The 23141-nt window shown below is 41.7% G+C and overlaps 1 protein-coding gene across 1 annotated transcript in view; it reads right to left on the bottom strand.

Annotated features, from left to right (window-relative positions):
* Positions 1 to 23141, bottom strand: part of wwox (WW domain containing oxidoreductase) — a 224722-nt gene that overhangs the window by 127558 nt on the left and 74023 nt on the right. The window contains exons 6-8 of the mRNA XM_036134883.1: positions 18895 to 18983; positions 9875 to 10060; positions 2571 to 2835 (exon numbers count right to left, since the gene is read on the bottom strand). Coding sequence (XP_035990776.1) covers positions 2571 to 2835; positions 9875 to 10060; positions 18895 to 18983 — 540 coding nt within the window. The remainder of the gene's footprint in view (positions 1 to 2570; positions 2836 to 9874; positions 10061 to 18894; positions 18984 to 23141) is intronic.

Below are 23141 nucleotides of genomic sequence, written 5' to 3'. Positions count from 1 at the left end.
ATTTTATTTTTAACAGAAAAGCAAATCTTATGTCAAACTTATATGAACAGCTACATGACATATATACACTATTATATGAGCAAAACGTTTAGAGTGGAAGTTATTACAACTACAATATTGTTATCCAAATGTAATTATTGTAAGAGATATGGCCAACCTCAGATATTAGGCTGAGGACACCAATCCACCCACTGATGCAGTCACTGTAGTCTTGTGGTACTTGAGGTAAATTTTATTCTGAAGCTTAGAGATTAAAAAAAAGTTGAACACTGAAGTTAAATATAGGTCCTAATCTCACTGACTGTATATAGAAAAATGTGTCAAATACAAGTAGATGTTTGCTATGTGCTGTGTGTAAACATTTAGAGCGGTTAATGTTGTCTTGAATTGTTACAACGATGAATCAAAAATACACTTGTGGGTACTTAGAGCTTGGGAGACTATTTCAGCCGATGAATACATAGCCACTACCTTGTTTCAGATAAACAAGATATTTTCTTTAATCCCATGTAAGTGGTCAACACATCCAATCTTTTAGCTACTATTACTTACTCTGGACAGCCTTGTTTTACACAAATGCTGCGTTGTGTTTTCTATTGCTTTCTGACACCAGTATTTTGATGCACAATAATTGAGGAGAAAACTCTGGAGATCAGCAGAGGAACAACAGGGAGCTTCAGTCCACAACACGAGGCCTTCTTGGAATTCAGGAAGTTGATTTATTTTATCTTATTGAACTTTTACCATCCATCTGCCGTGGAGCACAAAGGATTCCTACCTTGAATAATTAATGTGCCTTTGTGGCAGAAAAGCTTGTTACACATGGATTCTGATCCTTGGTGTAGCGGCTTTTCAGACAAGTTTGCCACCTTTACATCTCAGTCGAACTGACAGTTAAGCAGCATCCTCTTTTAAACGACTATTATGTTTTAAAGACCCCCTCCATCCCAGCATCCTATAAATATATTCAGCAGCTCTACAGCATGATGTTAATAAAGGTATGAAAGGGTTATTATCAAGCTTAATATGTAATTATCAGTGGGGTAAATATTAAAACAATGGGTACAAATCACAGCAAGATGCCCAACAGTGCCTGTGTGGTATATTTTCATATTCGCTTAGACCAATGGGACAAAAAAAACACTTAATGTTTAAATAAAATGCTTAGCACTGGAAAATGTTGGTATGAGCAACTATTTAGATTTGAAAATTGGGGTCGGAATTCAAAAATCCAGAAATAGAGCATCTCTAATCATTGTTTCATTTAATAATCAGACTTATCAAAAGCGTGGAATAATCAAGCACTGATCTTAATTTTCAGTGACTCAAATAAAAGAATGTTATTTTTGTCAATCTTCCAACGGAGTAACACCAGTAAGCTAAAGAAGCTAACGCTAGCCATCTGGTTAGTTAGCACACTGCTAGGGTAGCCAGTTAGCCCGCCGCCGCTTTACAGGCAATCTGGTTAACTGTAGTTTTAAAACAATATTAGCCTTGATAACAGAGGTTGGTGGTGCTTCTTTAGCTTCCATGCCATAATTGTTTGTGTTTTGCAACATGAAATATTTCCAAACCGTGTAAAATAAAAGGTTGTTCAAAACAATCTACAAGTTCTTGATTACTCTGTATCTATAAGCTATGTTCACAGACGCCTGTAACAGCCATACGTCAGTGTTTGCATTTATTGCAAGTCATACCATAATTCTTATGTATGCTGTACCATTTTCCTCTCACATTAGCTTGTCCAGGTTGGTTTTCTTCACAGTTGTGCAGCTCTGTGGAAAATCCGCAATCTGTTTTTGCAACTCCAGATAAACATAAAGTCAAGCACTTGTGCTGCAGTTTCATTTTGGAGGGAATACTTCATCTCCTGCAACAGTTTCAGCCCTTTCCCTCAGCAGACAATGACCCTACAAGGAGCGCTTGACCCAAAAACAAAACCCCCCAGAAGCACAGGGGTCCAATAACTGCAACAACCATCCAACTGAAGTGTCAACTTTCTGAGGGGGATCTGGTTTTACAGCTGCTTCAAAATTAAAGCTGTAATCTGATGAAATGAAGAACAGGTCCCTCTGGCATGCCAACTACCAAACTTCTCTGTGTCTCGGAAAAGCTGCGCTTTATAGCATTATGTGTTCAATGTTTCTTTGCTTTCAACAAGTCTTCACAAAGCAGAGCAAACAGCACATCTGAAAGGAACTGATAAAAGGATACCCAGGTAGCCATGTGCTATTACTAATCAAACAATTTTGTCAAACTAATCTTGATTTTAGAAACAAGAAATGTGGAAGATATTGTCATTAGATCTGATATTATTCAAGTTAAACAAACAATAACAGGAGAAAGTGGAAAACAAAGCCACACAGCGTCTCCATCTATGAAAGCCGACATCACATCTGAGCAACTCATCTCCATCCAATCCCTGTTCTCCCCCCCCCCCCCCCCAACAGACTGTGCCAAAACAAATTACGTGCCCAAAAAAAGCACACCACTAATACACTGCAGTGCATTCAGCAGGCGCTTGTGCAGACTCATGGTGACCAGACACTTTTTTTCAGCAGCTTCCTTACCATAGACTTGGTGAAGGGTCGGGCCAGAGTGAAGAGAAAGGTCATCAGCCACCAGCTCCTATGAATGGAGGTGTACATCATGTTCCCAGGGTGCAATGCGTTGGAGGTCACACCGTGAGGTGAGAGACGTCGGTGGAGCTCGTTGCTGAAGAGGATGTTGCAGAGTTTAGCGCGGTTGTAGGCCAGCATGGACCAGTACTCCTTCTTCGGAGGGGAGAGCAGGGCCAGGTCCACCTTTCCGCTCGAGTCAAACAGGTCCGTGAACCTGAAAGACAGTTCACAGGGGGAGCGTGAGTGAGCCCGTGAAGGTTTTCTGACGGCAGATGTGTGGCGCTGGCTGCATACAAATCAAAGACGTGACATGATGTTCTTTAATTGCCTGCGACAGAGCTGTTAAACTCCAGATGTTTGACAAGGCTCCTTAAACATTACACTACTCGTGTTATTATGCACCGCATCACAATACTTGAGCACAAAAAAACTACACTGTGTTGTGTGCGTGTGCGTGCGTGTGTGTGTGTGTGTGTGTGTGTGTGTGTGTGTGTGTGTGTGTGTGTGTGTGTGTGTGTGTGTGTGTGTGTGTGTGAGAGAGAGAGAAAGAGAGAGAGCGAGCGAGAGGAGCTCGGCTCTGAACCAGAGGAACACACTCTACATATTAATCCAGTCATTAGAAAACAACCAATCAAAATGTCACCTGGGTTCCTTGTTGTGATTTTACAAGCTCGCCGCCTCTTGTTTACTGTCGCCTTCCGCAACATCCTTGCTTGGCTAAATTACAACATCTGCAGGCTTTTCATTTCATGTGCAGCAACTTCATAACTACTTTAGCAAGTAGAGGTTGATAAATCAATTGCCTGAACACGCACTGTGTGTATTTTTCCCCCCCACTATTTGTTCAGATGATACACTAAAATTGTGTCTAGTTAGAGCTAAATGAGACTTTTCAATCAGTTTGTTCTCTTGGTAGATCCGCCAAAAAAAAATTAAGTAAAGAAGTTTAAATGAAAATCTTAACAGGTCCTTTGGTGAAGATTATCAGTCATCCAGGTCATGATCAATCCAAAAAAGGTTAAAAAATTAAACAACTGGACTTCTATTCTGTTCTTTTTCAGCTTCATTATAGAAGTCCGGTTGTTTTATTTATTTTTAACCTTTTTTGGATTAGTTATGAAAGGTCTTTTCACAAAACGGACTACTGTTTATGAGAATAAAATCATAGGGTAATCTTTCACTGTTAAGAGAAGTTGCAGTAAGTAATAATTATTTTGCTCTGATTTAAAGGAACTATCATTTCTGCACATCTTAGGTTTCAGGGAGTTGTTTCCAGGTACAGTACGGTCAGAACAGGGGTTTGAACCCACCAGTTACCGGACAAACCGCCAGCTCCTGCACCGTTGTCACCCCCAGTGTTGTTGGGTGTATTAATCCACACAATTCATAAGACCGTCCCCCAGCATACCACTCCATACTCTTTATGATTGTGTGAAAGTTCCTCATTTAGATTTAAAGAGACGGCACCGAAACAAGAAGCAAAGATCAGTGATTGTACAACTCAGTCTTATTGGCTGTTTGTGCCCATAAACTCTACACTAGTTTATTTATGTAAATACAAAGAGTTTCTTCATTTTTAACTTGCAAATAAAAACAGTCATACCAAATGTCTTTTGAGTACCACCAAAAGCACCCCCCACATTACCACCAATGGTAGCTTTGCCACAGGTTGAGAATCATGGAGGTAAACAAAACCTGTCAATGGAAAGACCCAATGGTGAAAACTGATAAACCACCCAACCATTACTTGAATGTCCATCTTTCCCAATCCTTTCTGTTACAGGCCAGGGATTTACCAGCATGCAAGAAGCTTATGAAATACAATATGCTGCCAGGTCAGGGGTCATACACTATCCATGAGGCAAAGCTAAATGAATAAATGGGAATCCAGAGGAAACTGTAAATAGCTCAAACAAAAAAGGGAGCAACTTCAGTGAATGCAATATAGGTCTGGAATGAGGTGTACAGGAGAGGAGATGTGATATGAGATATTGTCTAAATTTGCTCCTTCTTCTGGTCTGTGTCAGTGTGGAACCAACTCCCTCTGGTCCTGCTTAAGCCCCCTTTGAAGGAGTTAAACCCCCCACTGATTGTCGAGGAGAGGAAGGAAGGTGAAATTATGTGCAGAAACAGGAAAACAGTATTTTACCATACCTCTCCTTACTTTAAAAATGCAGTATCATCCAAACTTATTGGTCCCCAACACATTATAAAAAGTATAAAAGCTGTAAATAAAATTATATTTTGCTGACAAAGAATTGCCCTACATAGAATAATTTTAAAAATCCCATCTTTATTGTGAGTGCATTTATTCAGTGGTGAAAATATCCTATGTTGAAAAAGAAGCAGTTTTCTTTTTTTTTACTCATTCCAGAAAGCGAGCTCACATCACTCCCATTTTATATTACTTACATTGGCTACCAACAGAGTTCAGGATCTGCTTTAAAATTCTCACATTAACGAATAGAGCGCCAAACAACCGGGCCCCAGATTACTTATAATATACCGCTGTGCGTTTACTTCATTCGGAAGCTAAGATGCTGTTAGCTGTTCCATGCACCAGATTAAAATACATCGAGCCTTTCAGTCCACGGCACCAAGGCTGAGGAGCAGTCTACCTCTACAGCTATGTTTAGTTGAGTCTGTGGACTCTTTTACAAGGCTGTTAAAAACTTTCTTGTTTAAACAAGCCTTTTGTTGAATGTTTATTATGATTTTATCTTATTTTTCAGTATTGTATTCTAATTGTTTCGTTTTCTGTACAACAGTTTGTCATTGCTCTGTGTGTGAAAAGCACTTAATAAATTCACTTTAGCCGAGCCGGCCACGTATGCATGTACGTGCACGTGAACAGCTGCCACTCAGGGCTTAGCCCCCGCCTTTAAAATGTTACTGCCGCAATCACCCAAAGATGATCAGGACCCATTATTACCACAAAAAAACAACAGTCTTTGACAAACAAGTTGTCATATGAGGAAAGAAACAAAGTGAGGATTAAAATTGGCCTTGCGTTTCCAAGGTGGAGAGCATTTTGACAGCAGAAGCAGCTGCAGTTTGACTCAGAGCTAGCTTTTCTCTTCAGACTTAGTAAAAGCATGGAATAATCAAGCACTGATCTTATTTTTTTCTGTAGAAAACCACCAGGAGCAGAGCAGAGTAGAACGCGGCCAAGTGGAGTAGAGCGGGCGGAGTAGGTAGAGCCGGTGGAAAAGGGAATATAGAGACCATCTAATGGAATATCTGAGACCTTGTGACAGCCCTGATGCTGCTCTTTGCTGCAGTTCTCTAGTGAGCTTTGGAGATTTTATCACATCCCCAGTTCTATTTGTGTTAAATGTTTAATTACTGCTCTGACTGTAAATCTGCCCATGCATTTTTTCGAAGCTGCATTCTGAGTTATCAATGTTAATGTTTTACTGTATTTCTCAGTTTGAAGAAATAAAAGTTCCTAGAAACTAGTCAACTAAAAAAATGTATAATAATCAGAAGTACAACATGTAATAAAGTTATATTTATTTTATAGTACTTATTAGGGGAGCCAGTTTTGTGACACAAATGTTAAAAAATGATTTTTTTTGCAATGGATGATATATTTTTATTTTTTTTTACATTAAAACCTGAAAATAGAGGTTAGATTTTTCCATAATTTTCCTCATGAGATTATATTACTATTATTAACCTCTTAAGACCTAAGAATTTCAGTCTAAACATAAGCTCTTTGATACCTAAAATCATCAGTTTCTCTTAAAACATATATTTTTCTTTTTCCTGACAGATCTGTAAATGAGGTTTGCAACTGATCAAACATTTATGTATGAAGAGAAACAATTTTTTCCAGCCCTACAGTGTCTAAAAGTCTGTTTGGACCAAAATTCTCTGGTTTTAAGAGGTTAAATATTAATACATTGTGAGGCTTTTTAGTAATATATTATGAGTAACATCATGTGCTGAAATTACATTACTCTGTTCTTGCAGCTTGATCTTCACGCATATTCTTGATAGAACTTTGTTTTCCTATGTGGTGTCCAATATTAATGGAGTGATTGATCAGAAATTTTAAGCAGGTAACGTTGCAAAAGGAAATCTGAGAGGGGATAGTGGGAGGGTCCTATGAGGGCTTTCTAGTAGTTCTGCACTGGAGTTCTAGTGAAGTATGAAATCTCCCGACAAGAAAGATATTTGCTCTTGTTCATGCAACCCCAAGTAAAAGAGCAAGTTTATCTGATCTTTGGTAACATGTTAAGGCCTTAACTCGCACAGATTTTGCAGAGTTAACCAGTATTTGGGCAGTGCAGCACCAAAACCTTGTCCTGTGTGAGTTGTCCGTCATGATGTGCCAGAAAGCTTCTTCCCATAACCTTTTCCTTATTTTTTTCCCCAGCACGTTTAAAACTATTGCTCCTATCCTTTCATGCTATATAAAACACAAGTCATACGAGGGCTGATGTTATGATAGATCTGCTAGAATAACTGTGTGTGTTTCTCAGATTCTCAGGTCACTCCGCAGAGCTCCAATCAATCACCGCTGGCCCGTCTGACTGACTGAAACCGGAATCAATGCTGCACACAGAAAGAGAGTGACTCTGAAACACATGGCTCAGGGCTCGGGCTCACCGATCACTGCAAGACATCCCGCTTGTCTACTGCGCAGTTGTGGAGTGGAGTTGTGTAACAATAGGATGGATTTAAAGAGCAATAGATGTGGGAAAAGAAGTGAGAAAGAGAGGCCGAGTCACGGGGTCAGGCAGAAAGGAGCAGATACTTGATCAAAGTAAATTTTAACTGATAAGTCCATCCATCAAGCTGAAGATACGGTTGATTCATAGTGGCAGCATGGGGAAGGAAATGAGTTTCAGTGACTGAGGCTGTCATGTTTGACAATACACAGTAAGTCTTATACGTCAATTTTGTCTTGAAAACTAGCCACTGTGGCTGTTATGATGGCAAGAGCAGAGCTGAAGGGCTGGACGTTAGACAGGTTAGTTTGGGGAGATTACTGCCTTAACTTCTGTCAGACTTTACTGCCGCTTCACTGCGGATGCCGGAAGTACAGTAAAATTCAGCAAGGAGGAGATTTATTTACCTCCTGTGGCATCTTGCATAATATTGGAAAATGGATAAGCTCCAATTTTACATTCTATAAATTTGTCCCTGAGGTTCACAGGAAACGCAGTTTTCTTCCTTTCACCATGATTTGCCTTGATGCTATTTCTCATATATTTTCACAGGTTAGTATGAATGAATTTCAAATATCTTGCATTCTTATTGCTCCAACGTTTTAATGAGAAACGAAACAATAAAACTCAAAACAGAAAGTTTAAGTAGGGATGTCCCAATCTGATTCTGAGAACCAGATCATTATTGCGATCACATTTTTAAACATGAATTTTTTATCCAGGTAATTTGTATCTGAATCTCTGATTACGCTCAAATACCAGTCTTCACCTTCATTTCAAGGCTTCACATGAACTGGATTATAAACGCGATCAGCAGCAATGAAATATCATGAAGCACGTGAACTTGTGTTGCTAAAGTTTCATGGGCTTTGGAACAAGCAGTTCAGCTGCTTCTTGCAAACCTAGATAAGCTAACTTTATATTTCAGGTATTTCTCGAGGTGTTAGTGAAAGAGTTGCATGGCCAAATGTAGTTAGTTAGCTATAACTAACTATACTAAAAGCTATAACGTTTTCATTAAAAACAATTAATTTTCAAAAATAATACATCCACAGAACATCTCAAGTAGTGCAGAATAAAAGTATTAATTTTACTGAAAAGTAAGCATACAGTATATAAATAACTGTTTTATGAATTTTGATGGGTCCAGAATATATAAATATGTACTTTTGGTTACGATGACCACGTTGACAAGAAAGGATTCTGCACCAATAGGAATAGCGGGTGGAAGCCACCTGAGACACACTCAGGCGTTGCCAGATCCTTCATAACGCTGAAAAAGGGAGTCTGCTCTGTGTTACATTTTTGAGATTCAAGCAAAATAAGGGTGAAGATTGGTCAAGCTTTTGACTGTTGGTGCCGACTTAAGGAAGCAAAGAGGCTCAGAACCCCCGCGGAGGTTGTCACTTTCCATCTGGACAGGTAAGTTAAACATTTGCTAATGCTAACCTGCAGACATGGCAACCAGTTGGCAAACAGTAAAATCGAAAGATGGAACGAGCGGGCGAGTGTGCTACCTACAGGTTGGGAAAAGTAAAACCTGTAGCAAGCTCCTGTAAAGCAAGTAAAGTGAGGCAACTTACTGAGGAGATTCAAATAACAAGAGATAAGTTTTGAAGGAATGGAAAGGATTACAGACTGACTGACTGAATGCATTACTTTGGACGACCAAACCGTTGGCGTCATGCTGCATATGGAGATTTCAGACCATGTGGAGCTGCTCTGGCCACGGGACATCCTTCTTTCTGATGTTGAACAGCTGCCACAGTGCTACCAGGCTACATTTTTAAAAAAGCACTTTGACACCTGTGTATGTGACTAACTGGCCCAACTATAGGGTGTAATTTATTGGTAATACCTTTTTTTTTTTTGCTGATAGTAGTTAGCACAAAAAAATAACATATCTCACTGTTTTGCGACATGCAATGAGAATGCACTCAACTCAGGGGGCAAAAGAAAAATGGCATTCACTATTGCTACATGTCTGAATAAAAATTGGTGGTAAATGGTAGTCAGTCGGATTGTAAAACCTATCTTTCATTTTTGTTTTGTTTTTTGTTAAGAAATAAACTTTATCATAGGAAAATTCTGATCGCATCACAGTTTTTACAATAAGACCACTTTTGTGAGATTTATTTGACAATAAATAGATAAAATATACAAGTTGGGCTTTCACAAAGCACCATTAGCTTTTCGCCACAACAGTAATGACTCATATTAGAATAACAGATCTATCAAGTATACCGGTTAAATGGTGTTGAATACATTCTGTGGCGAATCAGAGATTAAATGAGTCCATTTTTAATCTCGAAAAACGGACAATTGTCCAACTCCAGTCCTCGAGGTCCAATTCCCTGCATGTCTTGGCTGTATTCCTGCTCCAACAGAGTTGCTTCAAAAGTTTTTCTTACCTGCTCTGCATGTCATCAGATTCTGCAGGCCATGGTAATGAACAATCATTCAATCCAAGCATGTTGAACCAGGAAAAGATCTAAAACATGCAGGTTTTTAGCTCTTGATGACCGACTTTAGACACCCCTGACTGAGATAGACTGATGCAAAACTATGCGTTTTTACCTGTGGGACTCTGAGGAAACAACTACAACCCTGGCAGGAGCTGAACGACGCAGGACGTCCTGAAGACACTGCACAAGGAGGAAGTGACCGAGATGGCAGATCTGGAAGGTGGACTCCAGGCCGTCTTCCGTCACACCCCAGGGCTGACTGCACACGGCAGCATTGCACACCAGAACGTGCAAGGGTCTGTGGCGAAAGCAGAAAAATAAAATACATTGCACTGGTTGGTTTTACAGAGTGGATAAAGATCAATATCAACACAAAAACAAATCAGGATGATAAGCTGATACATAAGGGAAGTTGTGTAAGTTGTGAGTATAACAGGAAGGATTAGTACGGTATAATATATAGCAAGAATAGGGGGACGGTAAGAAGTGGAAACAGAGATGGGAAATTGTCTTTTTCCTGATAAACATTCCTTTTAAAATGTAGTCCAGCTTGTAATTTATTATCAAAAAAAATTATTTCCATGTCCAGAGCTGTTAATTGTGTAAAAGAAGTGAGAAAGAACAAAACCAAGCACAAGGCACTTGAGAACACAGCCTAAAGTTGACGGATACAAAGCAGCTAAATCTTAAATTCAAAAAGTGTGAATTACTGAAAAACCACCAGAGGAGACGAGTCAAAGCTGCTGCAAGGAGTAAGAAAGATCTGAGGCCACCTCTTTTGGTTTTTCATGTTTAACGTAAATAGCAGGAGAAACACAGCAATCGCTTATTTAATTTTTCACTGATCATTGGACTTCAGCAGATGTTTTGTACAAAAAAAACTGCTTTTACAAAGTAAAACCCCAGTGAAACAACATTAACTTTTAGCTTTATGTAGGACTTTATGCTAAAGTCGCCTCAGTGGTTTGGCTGCTTGTTCTACAAAAACTATAAATGCTATCGTTGTGACATGAACCAGGGGTTTCTCCATTCTCCATTCTGAGGTTGTCTCCATCTTTGAAGTCAAGAGAAGCAACAGGACCATCATAATCAACAAAGGGGTGAAAGAGCTTCAAACAGAGAAACACTGCTTTGTTGGCAGGAGGGAAAAAATCTGCCCTTCTGATATGTTTATGGCACTATCTTTGAAGAAAGTAAGATAACTCACCCCATCCATTTCCTGTGTTCACAATAACCGGCCAAACATCCACTCAACATTTTTGGTTATAAGGGTCAAGAAAACTACTTATTTCTTGTTTACAACAACAGGAAGTCGTGTTCTGTGGTTCTAAGCTCTCTTATCCATGATATTGCCTTTCTGTTTTAGAGAGGCAGGCCTCCAAATATTTTTTATGTGTCAGAAAAATGCACTTTAAAATGAATTATCTGCTTTAAAATAAAACTGAAATACCATTATTTATTTCTAATGTCTGAGATTTTTAAGGGTTTCGGTTAAACAATATGAAATTTGCCCTTTAGTGTAGATTTTATTGGTCTACAGTGGTGCATCATCCTCTATGATGACATGATACAGATGTTTCTCGTGAGTTTCCCCACGGCGACACAATTACTGGAGATACTGACTCCAGCTGGCTGGGATCCAAGAGCAGCAACTAACGGAAACGCAATCTTCCATCATTTAAACACACTCGCGACGGAGGTAAAGTGCTTCCACGGTAGCTAAACGCGAGAAACCAAATCCGACTGGCGAACGCTAAGCAGATAAAACCAAACGCTGTTTGATGTCATAATATTCAAAGCCGCAGCCCACATGCGCTTTGGATTGAGCGGGCGAGTAGATCCACCTTCTCACGAGGCAGAGAAAGGGGATTGCTGGATTGGTCAAGGTAGTGAGAGATCCTTGTCGGTGACAGTGACGCTCCAGTGAGCTCAAAAGGCACAGTAGCACAGGCGAACAATCCAAACACACCCCACCAATTTTTAATTTCTTCCATTAGAATTAATTATGAGGCCGAAGGCAATTTGTGTACCCTGTGTTTAAGACTGCCTACTGGATTAATTAAAAACTGGATGCTGGAAAATTAATGTGTGAATTGTTATGCCTTTCTATAATGAGCCATCCCATGCTATTACATAGTACTATACTGTACGATCACCTTCAGGCCTCTGAACACACTAGGTTCATTAAAGAGCACAAACCTAGGCAGGAGTCAACTTAGGAGAATGCCGACCTCAGCACATATTCAACACAGCAACAGTGGGACATTTCAGCTTTCACCCAAAATATAACAAGGCAAAAAAGTCTAACTGAATTGTTTTTAGGAAAAGCGTACATGTAAATACGACGCCTTGGAAAAGTATTTGCACCCAAAGAATTTTTCAACATTTAACTATATTACAACCCCTAAGTTTGCTGTATTTTATTGGGATTTTATGTGATAGACCACCATAAAGAAGTGTATGATTGTAAAGTGGAAAGAAAATGATGCATGGTTTCTAAAATATTACCAAAATAAAACTCTGAAAAGTGTGGCATCCATTAGTATTCAGCTACCCATGTGTCCATCCTTATTAGAACCATTTTGTCTGGTATGGCAGCTGCAAATATGTCAGTTTTACACATCTAGATACTAAAATTTACTTCCTCATTCTTCTTTGCAAAATAAAATCAGTAAGATTTCTTAGCAGAGACTCTCAACTGGATCTATATCTGGACTTTGACTGGGCCATTCTGACACATGAAAATGCTTTGATCTAAACCAGGGGTCTTCAACCTGTGGTTCCTGAGCTGCAAATGGATCCTCCACAATGGCTTCAAATAACTTTGGTTAAAAACGATAAAGAATCAAGGTTTTTAAATACAGATATAATACCAAATGCAGGTTTCGGCTGTTTTTCGTGGAATGATTTTTGCTGAAATTTTACAACAGAGCAGAAATGCTAAGTTTTCATTTTTGAAAAGGTAATTTTCGTCTCTAAACGATTTTTATTTATCTGGACAGACGGCAAAATTTGCTATTTGGGTTACAAAGGTTGCAGACCTCTCACCAAAGCCAGTTTTAAGATTTTTGCAGCCTTTCACAGGTTTTCTTACAAGATTGATTTGTATTTAGCTCAGTCTATCTTCCCATTAACTCTGACCACCTTTCCTGTTCATGCTGAGGAAAAACATTCCCACAACATGAGGCTGCCTATACCACGCTTCACCATGGGCATGATGTGTCCAGCATGATGGGCAACATACGTTTTCTACCAAACATAGAAATTTGCATATTAGCCAAAATGTTATTTTTTCCTCCAGTTTTGCTGTGTTCCCTACATGGCTTGTGGCACATTCTTTTAGCAGTGTTTTCTTTTTTCGCCACTTTGCTATTAACTTTGTCTATAACAAAAGATTCTCCCACCTGAGCTGTGGCTCTCCGTAGCTCCTCCAGAGTTGCTTTTAGCTTCTTTAGACATGCATAGGCCGACAGTCAATTGCTTAATATGTCCGTACTGTTTGACTGATGCATTGTGCAGTGCTCTGTAAGATGCTTAAAGCCAGTATGTTGTAAAAGTAGTGCACAATTATGCACTACTTTGTGCTGGTCTAACAAATAAAATACACAGATGGGAAGCAGTGGCTCCATGAGCAGGGAGCTTAGATCCTGGAAAGTATGCAAGTTCCCTGGTTTAAATCCCATAGACTGCCACTCTGGGTCCCTGAGCAAGATACTTGGCCCCAGAATGCTTCCCGGGCGCCGCACAGTGACAGCTCACTGCTTCCCTAAGGGACGGCTTACATGCAGAGAACACATTTCATTCGAATACGCAAAGTTGCAATGAAAATAAAGAGGATTATAATTATTATGAGACAATACAACAAAAAATGTGTAACAGTTTAAGGGGTATGAATACTTTATGAATAATGTAGATAAACAGAGACAGAAAAATAAAAACGGTACAAGGTCTGGTGGAAAATGCTTTTCCCTTAAAAGATGGCAAATCACATTTGTTGTTTGTGTTTTTGCTGTTGTCTAACAGAATGTGAAGAACAGTATCATTGTGCAAAACGAGGCCAAAACTACTGGCTCAGTCCCCACTTTGCACACTGGGGCTTCACAGTAACACCAAGGGCTTGAACTTGTGACCTAATCTTCAACCCCTTACTAAAGCGTTTACTCTAAACTAATCCCTTCTCCGGTGACACCTCTTAGGAATTAAATGTTGTGACCTTTTTTCGGCAAAGACAAAGCGGCAAAACAGAGTCTGTCACTCAGAGGACATCGCAAATTTATTCTCAAAAACTCACATAACCAACTTTTCTCTGGCCAGTAGAGCCCCCCACCCCAACACACACACACACACACACACACACACACACAGAGCTTAAATGTGGCTCTAGTGAGTCTGCTTGTAATGTAAAAGGCCTGTTAATTCAACTGCCCACCAGTTAGTCCCTCTCTCATAAGCGCAGGTCTAATGAATGTCTTTAATAGGCCTATAGCCGCACACCACAGTCCCTCTCTCCACATTAAGGCTTCACAGAACACCATGGGCCGCGGCGCAATCTCAGCGCTGGTCAAACGAGGGTGTTAACTACCAGACGGGGAGACATCCGTTTATATATTTACTTTAAATAACCCCCGCGGGTGTGACCCCTGACCTCCACGGTAATGTAGGCCAGCAGGAAGAGATTGCCTGTGTGAGTAAGGCTTGGACTAGCAGTCATTAACACAGGACTTTATTGAAAAGAGGAAAACTGGACACACACATACGAAGTACAGACTCTTTCTGATCCACATTTCCCCCTAAGATTCAGGTGTTAATGTTTGTAGAATAAGGAAAAATAATCATAGTGCAAAGCATAGAAGATGCAATCTCAGTCATATGCACATTGCTTTGCAACAGCTTTCATACCCATTGAATCTTAATTATGTATTTTGTTTGTTTATTTTATTGGGATTTTACGTGATTGACCAGCATAATCTAACCTATAAATAAAAATCTGAGAAGAAGGCATGACATTTTTTTATTCATCTCACTTTACTCCTAAATAAAATACAGAGCAACCAATGGCCTTCAGAGTCCACCTGTGTGTAATCTAACTTCAGTTTATACAGATGTTCTGTGTAGGTATCAGAGGTTTGCTAGAGAACATTGGAGAACAAACAGCATCATGAAGCCTGAAGAGCAGAGACGATAGGTCAGGATTTTTCACTCTTCCCCAGCACCACATTCAGGCCCAGTTGTGCACACTACAACAATCCATTAAAACGGGATTGTTTTTCCATTTTCACATTTATATGGCAACATTTGTATGGCGATATCCACACACAACATATTTGTAGAAACACTAAAAAGGGTGTAATTACCCTGCCACACCACTAGTAGGCGGTATGTTCTTTGAAACTCAACAGGGCACGTGTACAAACGCTTCCTACTTTAAAAGGTAGCACCACTAAATAAACTTTCATAATGGTGGGGACTCACATGTTTATTGGGACAGGCAACAAGGTACAACTGTTGCTTCAGGTGATTTTGAATTATAAAACCATCACTGTAGTGTTAAAAACGCATTCATCTCTACTGATTTCTACATTCAAGACATCAGGATGTTTTTGAATTCTTCCTCTCTGGAACCCGTATTTAAAATCAATGACAACAACTCCTTTTAGAAACCTATATGAATCGCAACATCTTATTTCCCATTGGGATTAATAAAATAACCTTTTATCTGAATTAAATAGAATGGAGAAGTTTTAAGCAGGGTTAGGTTATGGACAGAAAACTACCACTCCGCCTTAAACACAACGTCCCCACTGTGAAACATGGTGGTGACCGCATCATGCTGTGTGGATGATATTTTAACAAGAGGAACAAGGACGCTGGCCAAATTTCAAGGGATGATGGATGAAGCTCAATATAGAAAAATCCTGGAAGAAAACCTTTAAGAGGCAGCAAAGTGCTTGGGACTGAGGTGGAGGTTAACCTTGAACCAAGACAAAGACAAAAACATACAGGTACGGTTGCTGCAGATCAACTTTATGTGTTGGGACGCCCCAATCCTTGCCTTGATCTAAACCATCAAGACTTGAAAATGACAGTTCACAGATGCTCCTCGTGTAGTATGATTACGCTTGAAAAGAAGAATCTGCAAAGATTTTTATCCTCTAGATATGTGAAGCCAGGAGAGAGACACCCAAACTGCATACCACACTTTTCAGATTTTTTTTTTATTGTAAAAATCTGTATCCTTTTCCCTCCACTTAATAATTATGCACTGCTGTGTTGGTTTATCATATAAAACCCCAAATAAAACACATTTTAGCTTGGTGTTTTATAAGACAAAAAGAGAAGGTGCTCAAGTCGTATGAAGATCTTTTCAAGGTATCTTGCCTCAAATTAAAGTAAAATAAATGTAGAAAAATATGCAGGTGAGAGCAAACAGCTCGTGTTAATCACGCGCTGCTCAGTAGAAATTGTATCAAGCGTTCACGTCAGCAGCGTCCTCCATCAATCGCATCCCAATGAAATCGCACCGCATTCAACAATATCAATATCCAGGTAATTTAATTTCAAAGGACAGGCAATTAAAGCAGAATCTTGGGGGGGGTCAATGGAACACGAAGCAGCGTGAAAGCCACTGACTGGCGCACTTAAAAGCAAGAGAGTGAGAAACGAGGCAACGGAAAGGAAAAGACTCTGATTGCATTTCACCTGTCAATGACACGCTGCGGAGGATTATTGCGCGCTTGTGTCCGAACGCGAAGAGCGCGCGCGGAGTCGTCTGAGCGCGTGGCCGCTGTGTTTGCGGCTTCCACCGTGTGTTATGCCTGAAGACATACGCGCAGTAATAGAGCGGCGGCGGAGTCAGACAGCTGCCCAGCGCCATTCACAGCTCACAGCTCCCAGCCTCCACTCCGCGCTGTTCGCCTTCTGATGAGAATTAATGTACTCTGATGTCCCCTAGGAGTTTCCCCACTACCCCACCTCCCCTCCAACAGCACGCTAATGAAGAAATACAACCTTGCCAAAAATACTGAGGTAAAGAGCGACAGAGAGAAAACACGAGACCGAAACCGAGCGAGAGGAACCAGCTGCGGACAGATCATTTCGTAAATAGCCGAAACGATACGGACCAGAGCAAACGTATGAGTCAAATAGGTAAAGCGAGAGACAAAAGCATGTGTTTAAAAAAAAAGGCTAGAATAAAACTACAGGACACAGACTGAGGAAGGCAACCGTGAGGTCTGGCCGAGACCCAAGCCGCGTGCCCTGGACGGCCGTACCCTGCCCCAGGGCTGCTACGGGCGATGGCTGCCCTGCCTCTCCCCAAGGGGCTCCCTCGACACCGACACCCCTTTCCCATGCACACAAACACACACTTTTGTTTCCTGCAGAGACCCGCAGGTGGATGAGCAGCACAGACAACTGCATTCATGACCCCGAAATAGCAACCGAACGCCCGGGTGCCGGATGTGAGACGCGAGGCGTAAAAGCTGACCGTGACAAAATGAGCGATGGAAAGCGCTCAGCCAATGTCAAGGAAGTTGACACAAATACACCGGCTCACTCTTGGGGTTATGTCCATATGGCGTCTATGAGTAAAGTTCAGGATGTCCCTTAAGTATGCCGCATTTAGACACACTGTTTATGTCCTTAATACGTTGAAATAGATTGTTTATTTCTCTAAGTCTAGAACAATGGCAAAAAACGTTTAGATCTGATTTGCTGCGTTACACTGGAGGCCTAACCAAAGCTTTTTTTAATTTCCTGCAATAGTTTGTCTCCAAATGTCAGCAAAAATCAGTCCCTAAGATACAACCGGACAAACCAAGGAACTTATGAATAGCGCCTATCGTTTATCCGTTCTTTGCTGCTTTAGTTTCATCCAAAAGTACTATTATTCCATAAACTTTCTTAGATCTTCCTCCATTAAACCTGAATGTATTTTACTAGGACTTTATATAGTTTCTTCAACAGATTCAAGGGCAGCGCCTGGGGAACCCGCGTAAAGCGGGATCTGGGGCAGTTTGGAGGGACGCACCTAACGGCTTGCGCTCATGTAGCAGCGGCCGACTGGCTGCGTTCCTGGCAACGCAAGGCCTCAGTCAATCGTTCCCCCAAAATGTTTGTTAAGTGTATGTGATGGACGGTTGTACTGGAACTGAATTTTCAACTGTAATGCAAATTGCAGTTGACAAATAAAATTGATTGATTGATTGATTGATTGATTGATTGATTGATTGATTGATTGATTGATTGATTGATTGATTGATTGATTGGTTGATTGGTTGATTGATTGATTGATTGAGACCAACACAGAGTGGCATATAATGTGAAGCTGAAGGCAAAAAATACATAGTCTCCAAAGATATTTTGCAAATAAAAATCTGAAAAGTGTGGCATGCAGTTCTAATGAGCCGCCTTGATTGTGATGCCCCTGAATAAAAATCAGTGCAAATCAAAAAATGCAAAAGGGAAAGGCACCACTGCAAACATACAAAGATATGGCCGTCCACCTACAACTCACAGGCTTGGCAAGGAGAGCATTAATGAGAGAAGCAGCTAAGAGCCCAGTGGTACCTCTGGAGGACCAGCAGAGCTCCACGGCTCAGGTGGAACAATCTGTGGACACGAAAATTATCAGTTGTTCATTCCACAAATCTTCTAAGGTCTTAATAGACGAGCGGCAAGAGATGCTAACATTGAGTCCATGTAGGGAACCCAACGAATGTCAAATACAAGTTGCCTAATGCTCCACATAACCCTGAACAGACCATCCTCAGAGTGAAACATGGTGGTGCAAGTGCCATAGTTTGGGAATGCTTTTCTTCAGCATGAAGGGGGAAGAGGATCCGAGGTGACGGGAGGATAGATGGAGCTAAATTCAGGACAATCCTAAAGGGGAGGCTGCAAAAGACTTGATAACCGTGTATCCTTTTCCTTCCACCTCACAATCACATTGTGGATTGTGTTCGTCTGTCACGTAAAATACACCGACGTGTGCAGTTGTAATGGGATAAAATGTAAAAAAGGTGTACCAACACTTTTACAAAGCGATGTATCCAAAACTTTGTCAGAATATAGGGGATTTTCTAAAAGTTCGTAAAGCCAGCTTCATAAGGAACTAAGTCAGTTTATACTCACAGGTTCTTGGCCTTAAAAGACTCTGCAAACTCCCTGACGCTACGGAGCGAAGCCAGGTTACACATCATGGCCTCTACTCTTGCTTTGTGCTGTTGAGAAAAAAAAAAAAAGAAAAGAAACAAAAACATTACTACAACAGACAGGAGAAAGAAAAAGGGTTGAGCGTCAAGGGAGGAGTTATAGCAAAGCAATTAGCAAAGCAAATATGGCATAACTACAGCAGCCACAGCGCTAGTCTGCTGTTGGGGTGGGGGCTATTCTGTGTACTGTAATATAAGAAGGACAGGTTAGATAGAGGTTTTTTTTTTCACCTTCCTTCTCTTTTATTTCAGGAATTTTAGATATTATTTGGAGCTTTAATTTGTGGAATGAAAATTGATGCATAAAATAAACTGAACCCAACAAGCAAAATTAGACAAATAAGGCAGCAAGAGAGTTTGCCGTCACTCACTTAACTTTGCAATTTCGTCTGTCCTGCGTCAGATTAGCGCGAAAGAACCAGTGCAGACTGCGGAGCGAGCTACGCTGTTTCTAAACGTACAACAAAGACCTAAGGAGCGCTGTAATTCCAGCCTATGTGTGTGTGTCTGTGTATGCGCGGCTCGTCTGACGCCATATGCTGAGAGACAGGGTGAGGACAGGGGAGGAGAGGAGAAGGGAAAGATAAATGACTTAAGAAATGAATGCATAGCTGCATTTACACACTGCACAAGACGAGCTAAATATTCATCACCCTCTCCACAACAGTGTTTCGCTCTGCTGCGGGCCAGAGGCCTCAGCTGAGACAGACGCAGGCCTTCAGGCCCAAGTCTCTTTAAAAACAGCAGAAAACCATGTTTGTCATGGTGCCAAACGAGAGCCTTTTCTCTCTCTCTCGTCCGTTTTAACCTCGCGTCGTCTTTATCAGCGCGAGCCTTTAACAAACAGGCGAGGTTCATGGACGCTCACATGGGACCTTGACATATGTTAGCACGCAAGCGAGCAGCTCGAAGTCGGACAGAGCATCCCTCGCACTCAGCTCTCAGAGTTCTTCCTTTCCCTTCGCAGCGCTCCCTATCCCCGAAGGAACGCTGTCAGCTCACATAACGCCCCGGAAGAGCGTTCAGCTCCCCGCTCGCCAACCGCCGGCGTTGCCGCCGCTCCGCTGTCAGCCCTTTCTTTTTTTTTTACAGACATTATCTCCTGCATGTGACCATCACACAGGAAAGCCTCCCCGCAAACCTAAGCATACCCGACAGTCCCAGCAAGGACGTTCGGCGGAGCAAGTAAGCGCGGCGACAACAACAAAGGGTTAAGAAATGGGATTCTTCAGGCATTTTACTGACACCTTAACTGCCCCGGGGTGTATTCAAACATGCATACACAGGCACATGCACACCCCCCCCCACACGCACACAACAAATTCAATGTTGTGACTCAAGGGTAAAACCATGCCATCACACCATTAGCTACGCTTGAATTATTCTCTTGATGCCACTCTATACCATTATACGGATGCTATTACAGAACATTAAAGAGCTGATTATGACTATTATAGATATGATTATAGGGTACCTGCTTATATGATCCACACACAGCAGTAATCACAGGTGAGAGGAGACAACCGTCTAATTTAACGACTTACAAGCGCAGTAGGCGTTTGCACTTCGTGTCACTTTCACATGGTCCACAAATTGAAAGGAAATGGGGTTGTTTTCAAAAGCCAAAATAAATGTTTTTTTCGTTGACATTAATGCATCTTAAAACACGAGTTATGCACTATGCCACAAATAAAAAAAATAAAAACTTTTTTGGTATAAAATTGGGCAGAGGTTCTCCAAACAAGGTCAGGGTATGCAAAGCCGCGTTGTAATTAACGCGGTCACTATAAGGCCTCCTCAACAGGAAAGCTCTCCATGTGTGCATGACCAGCAGCGAAGATGGGAGCAGGTGTCAGCTTGACGAACATCTTCTCTCTGGAGAGGTGAAAAAAAAAAAAAAAAAGAGGGGAGCAGAGATGGAGAAATGGAAGACCGGAGGAAGGATAGAGGGAGGGTTTCAGGGGGCCCACTGGAGCAAATCCAGCAGGAAGAAGGTGAGCAGCCTGCTTTGCCCGCCTGCCTACCCTCCCCCTGCAGATTGAAGTCTTGCGAAGAAAATAAAGTTTATTGCCTGGAAAGAAGCGGGGGGAGCATGTAAAAAGCATTAAAGCTATGGAGGTGAACAATTAGACAGATGGCCAGGTTTTGGAAGGAGAAGAAGAAGAAGGGAGAAAAAAAAAAAAAAGGATAGAAAAAGACAGGCGGATCACAGAGATACAATCGTTCAGGGTTTTTTTACGAGGGCCCTGACAACTTCCCTTCTCTTCAAGGGCGAAAGCGAAAAAGTGAGGGACAGAGCGAGCGGCACCGCAGACCTGCCCTTCCGTTTAAAGGAGCTCGCTGCACCAGCTGGGGCTTTGTCTGAAAACAAAAGACTGGCTGCGGGGTTCCTACACTTTTCTTATGACAAAATATCCAACATGTTCCTGATTCAAATGATCCAGAGGTCTCTGTGCTTTATGGCAACATATTAGAAAGTATAAACACAAAAGGTCAATTTATAGATTTGTAGTGGCTGGGTGGACGGATAAAGCTTTAAGACAAACAAATAAGAAAGCTAATAATATTAATATTTTTTTTAACTTGCCTCTGTGGAAAACACTGCAAACAAATGACTGCGCATAAAAAAATGCTCAGAAGGGAGTTTAAATAAATGAACCGCCGTTCAACTCCAGCCGTCGGACGTGAGGTACAACACTCGCTTGAAGGAAGGAGAGAAGTACGGCAACAAATTCTTTACCTCTGCCTGTACGGGACAAAGCTGAGGGCCTAAGAGCCTCCCCTGGTGTTTCCTTAGGTTGAGGAATGAGATGTGGTCCCCACTGTGGAGAAGGATGGAGAAGGAGTGGATGGTTGAGTAAGGGGGGGGAAGGGTGGGAGCGCTCTAATACAATTATAACTGAGGCCATCCAATCCAATAAAATGAAGAAGTATTAAAGCAGGGGTGGGGGGGAGCCCCATCCTGTTCAATAAGACACTAGACCACTCTGCTAACTCCTGAAACACACACGTGGGCATCCTCACACACACACACACACACACACGTACACAGGTGCACACACTTCGCTGACCCCTTTAATAGCACAGCGGCCACCGCTAATGGACGCAAGCAAGTGGAACCGCCAAATAATACACTGTCTTAATGCACTAGACTCAATCTCATCCCACATTCCCCCTTATCCTTCTCAGGCCTCGCTCCCGTACTTTAACCCCCGGTTCCATCTACCCTCACCTTGTGCCGCTCGCCACCTCGCTGCCCCTTATGGCTCGCCGAGGCAGAGGCTTCTCTTAAAAGGGCTTCAAAGTACCCCGTATGTACGAAACACTTACCCGTCCGGCCTTAATTAAACTCCCCGGCCACAGTTAGGAAAAGATTTGAATTGATTTCCCCTTCCTGCGAATATTCCTAATGTCGGTTTTAAAAGGGGAGAGCGTTGTAGCGTCTGCGTGTCTAAACCAGCGGGTACAAGGAAAGGTGTTGAAAAGGCGATGAAAGTGAACGAGCAGGGAAGAGACCGTGTGAAAAGGGCACCTTATAAAAGCAATTAGAGAAATGACTTTGAGCCCTTCTTCCTGCTCTGTAGAATAGAACAGGCCTCGGAGGGAGGAACACAGGGAAACTCGGATCTGCGTGACCTTGTCTGCAACACACACACCCCCCCCGCTAAATTGGCCATCAGCTTTTAAGACTCGTATCGCAGATTTTCTGTATATTTTTAGCAAAAGTAAAAAAGAAAAAAAAAAAAAAAAAACGGGGAGGGGAGAAACTGTGGAACACGCAGCTCATATATCATCCTGTCACAATTATGACGTTTGTTCATAAATACCAACCAATCTCCTCTCCACCTGGCTAAGTCGTGTGCACTTGTGCTTATGCATGCGCCACACAGCAACAAAGAAATATGGATACGACAACACGTGCGGCGCGGACGCGTATCCAGGGCGCGCGAAAGTAGAAAACATCTGGGCCGAGCGCTCCGGAGGAAGGCCGCAGAGCTGACCTCGGCGCAGATGAAAGAGGCCGAACGCACGCGCTCCTGCAAACCCTCACCCACACCGACGGACCCTGGCGCTCCGCACGTTACAAACGCGCACAAATAAACAAATGCCCTCGCGCGCACACACATTTCCTCACCCACCGACGCGCAAACACAGTGCAATTAATAG

The sequence above is a fragment of the Fundulus heteroclitus genome, unplaced genomic scaffold, assembly GCF_011125445.2.
Source record: "Fundulus heteroclitus isolate FHET01 unplaced genomic scaffold, MU-UCD_Fhet_4.1 scaffold_93, whole genome shotgun sequence".
Taxonomy (NCBI): Eukaryota; Metazoa; Chordata; class Actinopteri; order Cyprinodontiformes; family Fundulidae; genus Fundulus; species Fundulus heteroclitus.
The sequence above is the reverse complement of the archived record's forward strand: the minus strand, read 5'-3'. Positions and strand labels throughout refer to the sequence as shown.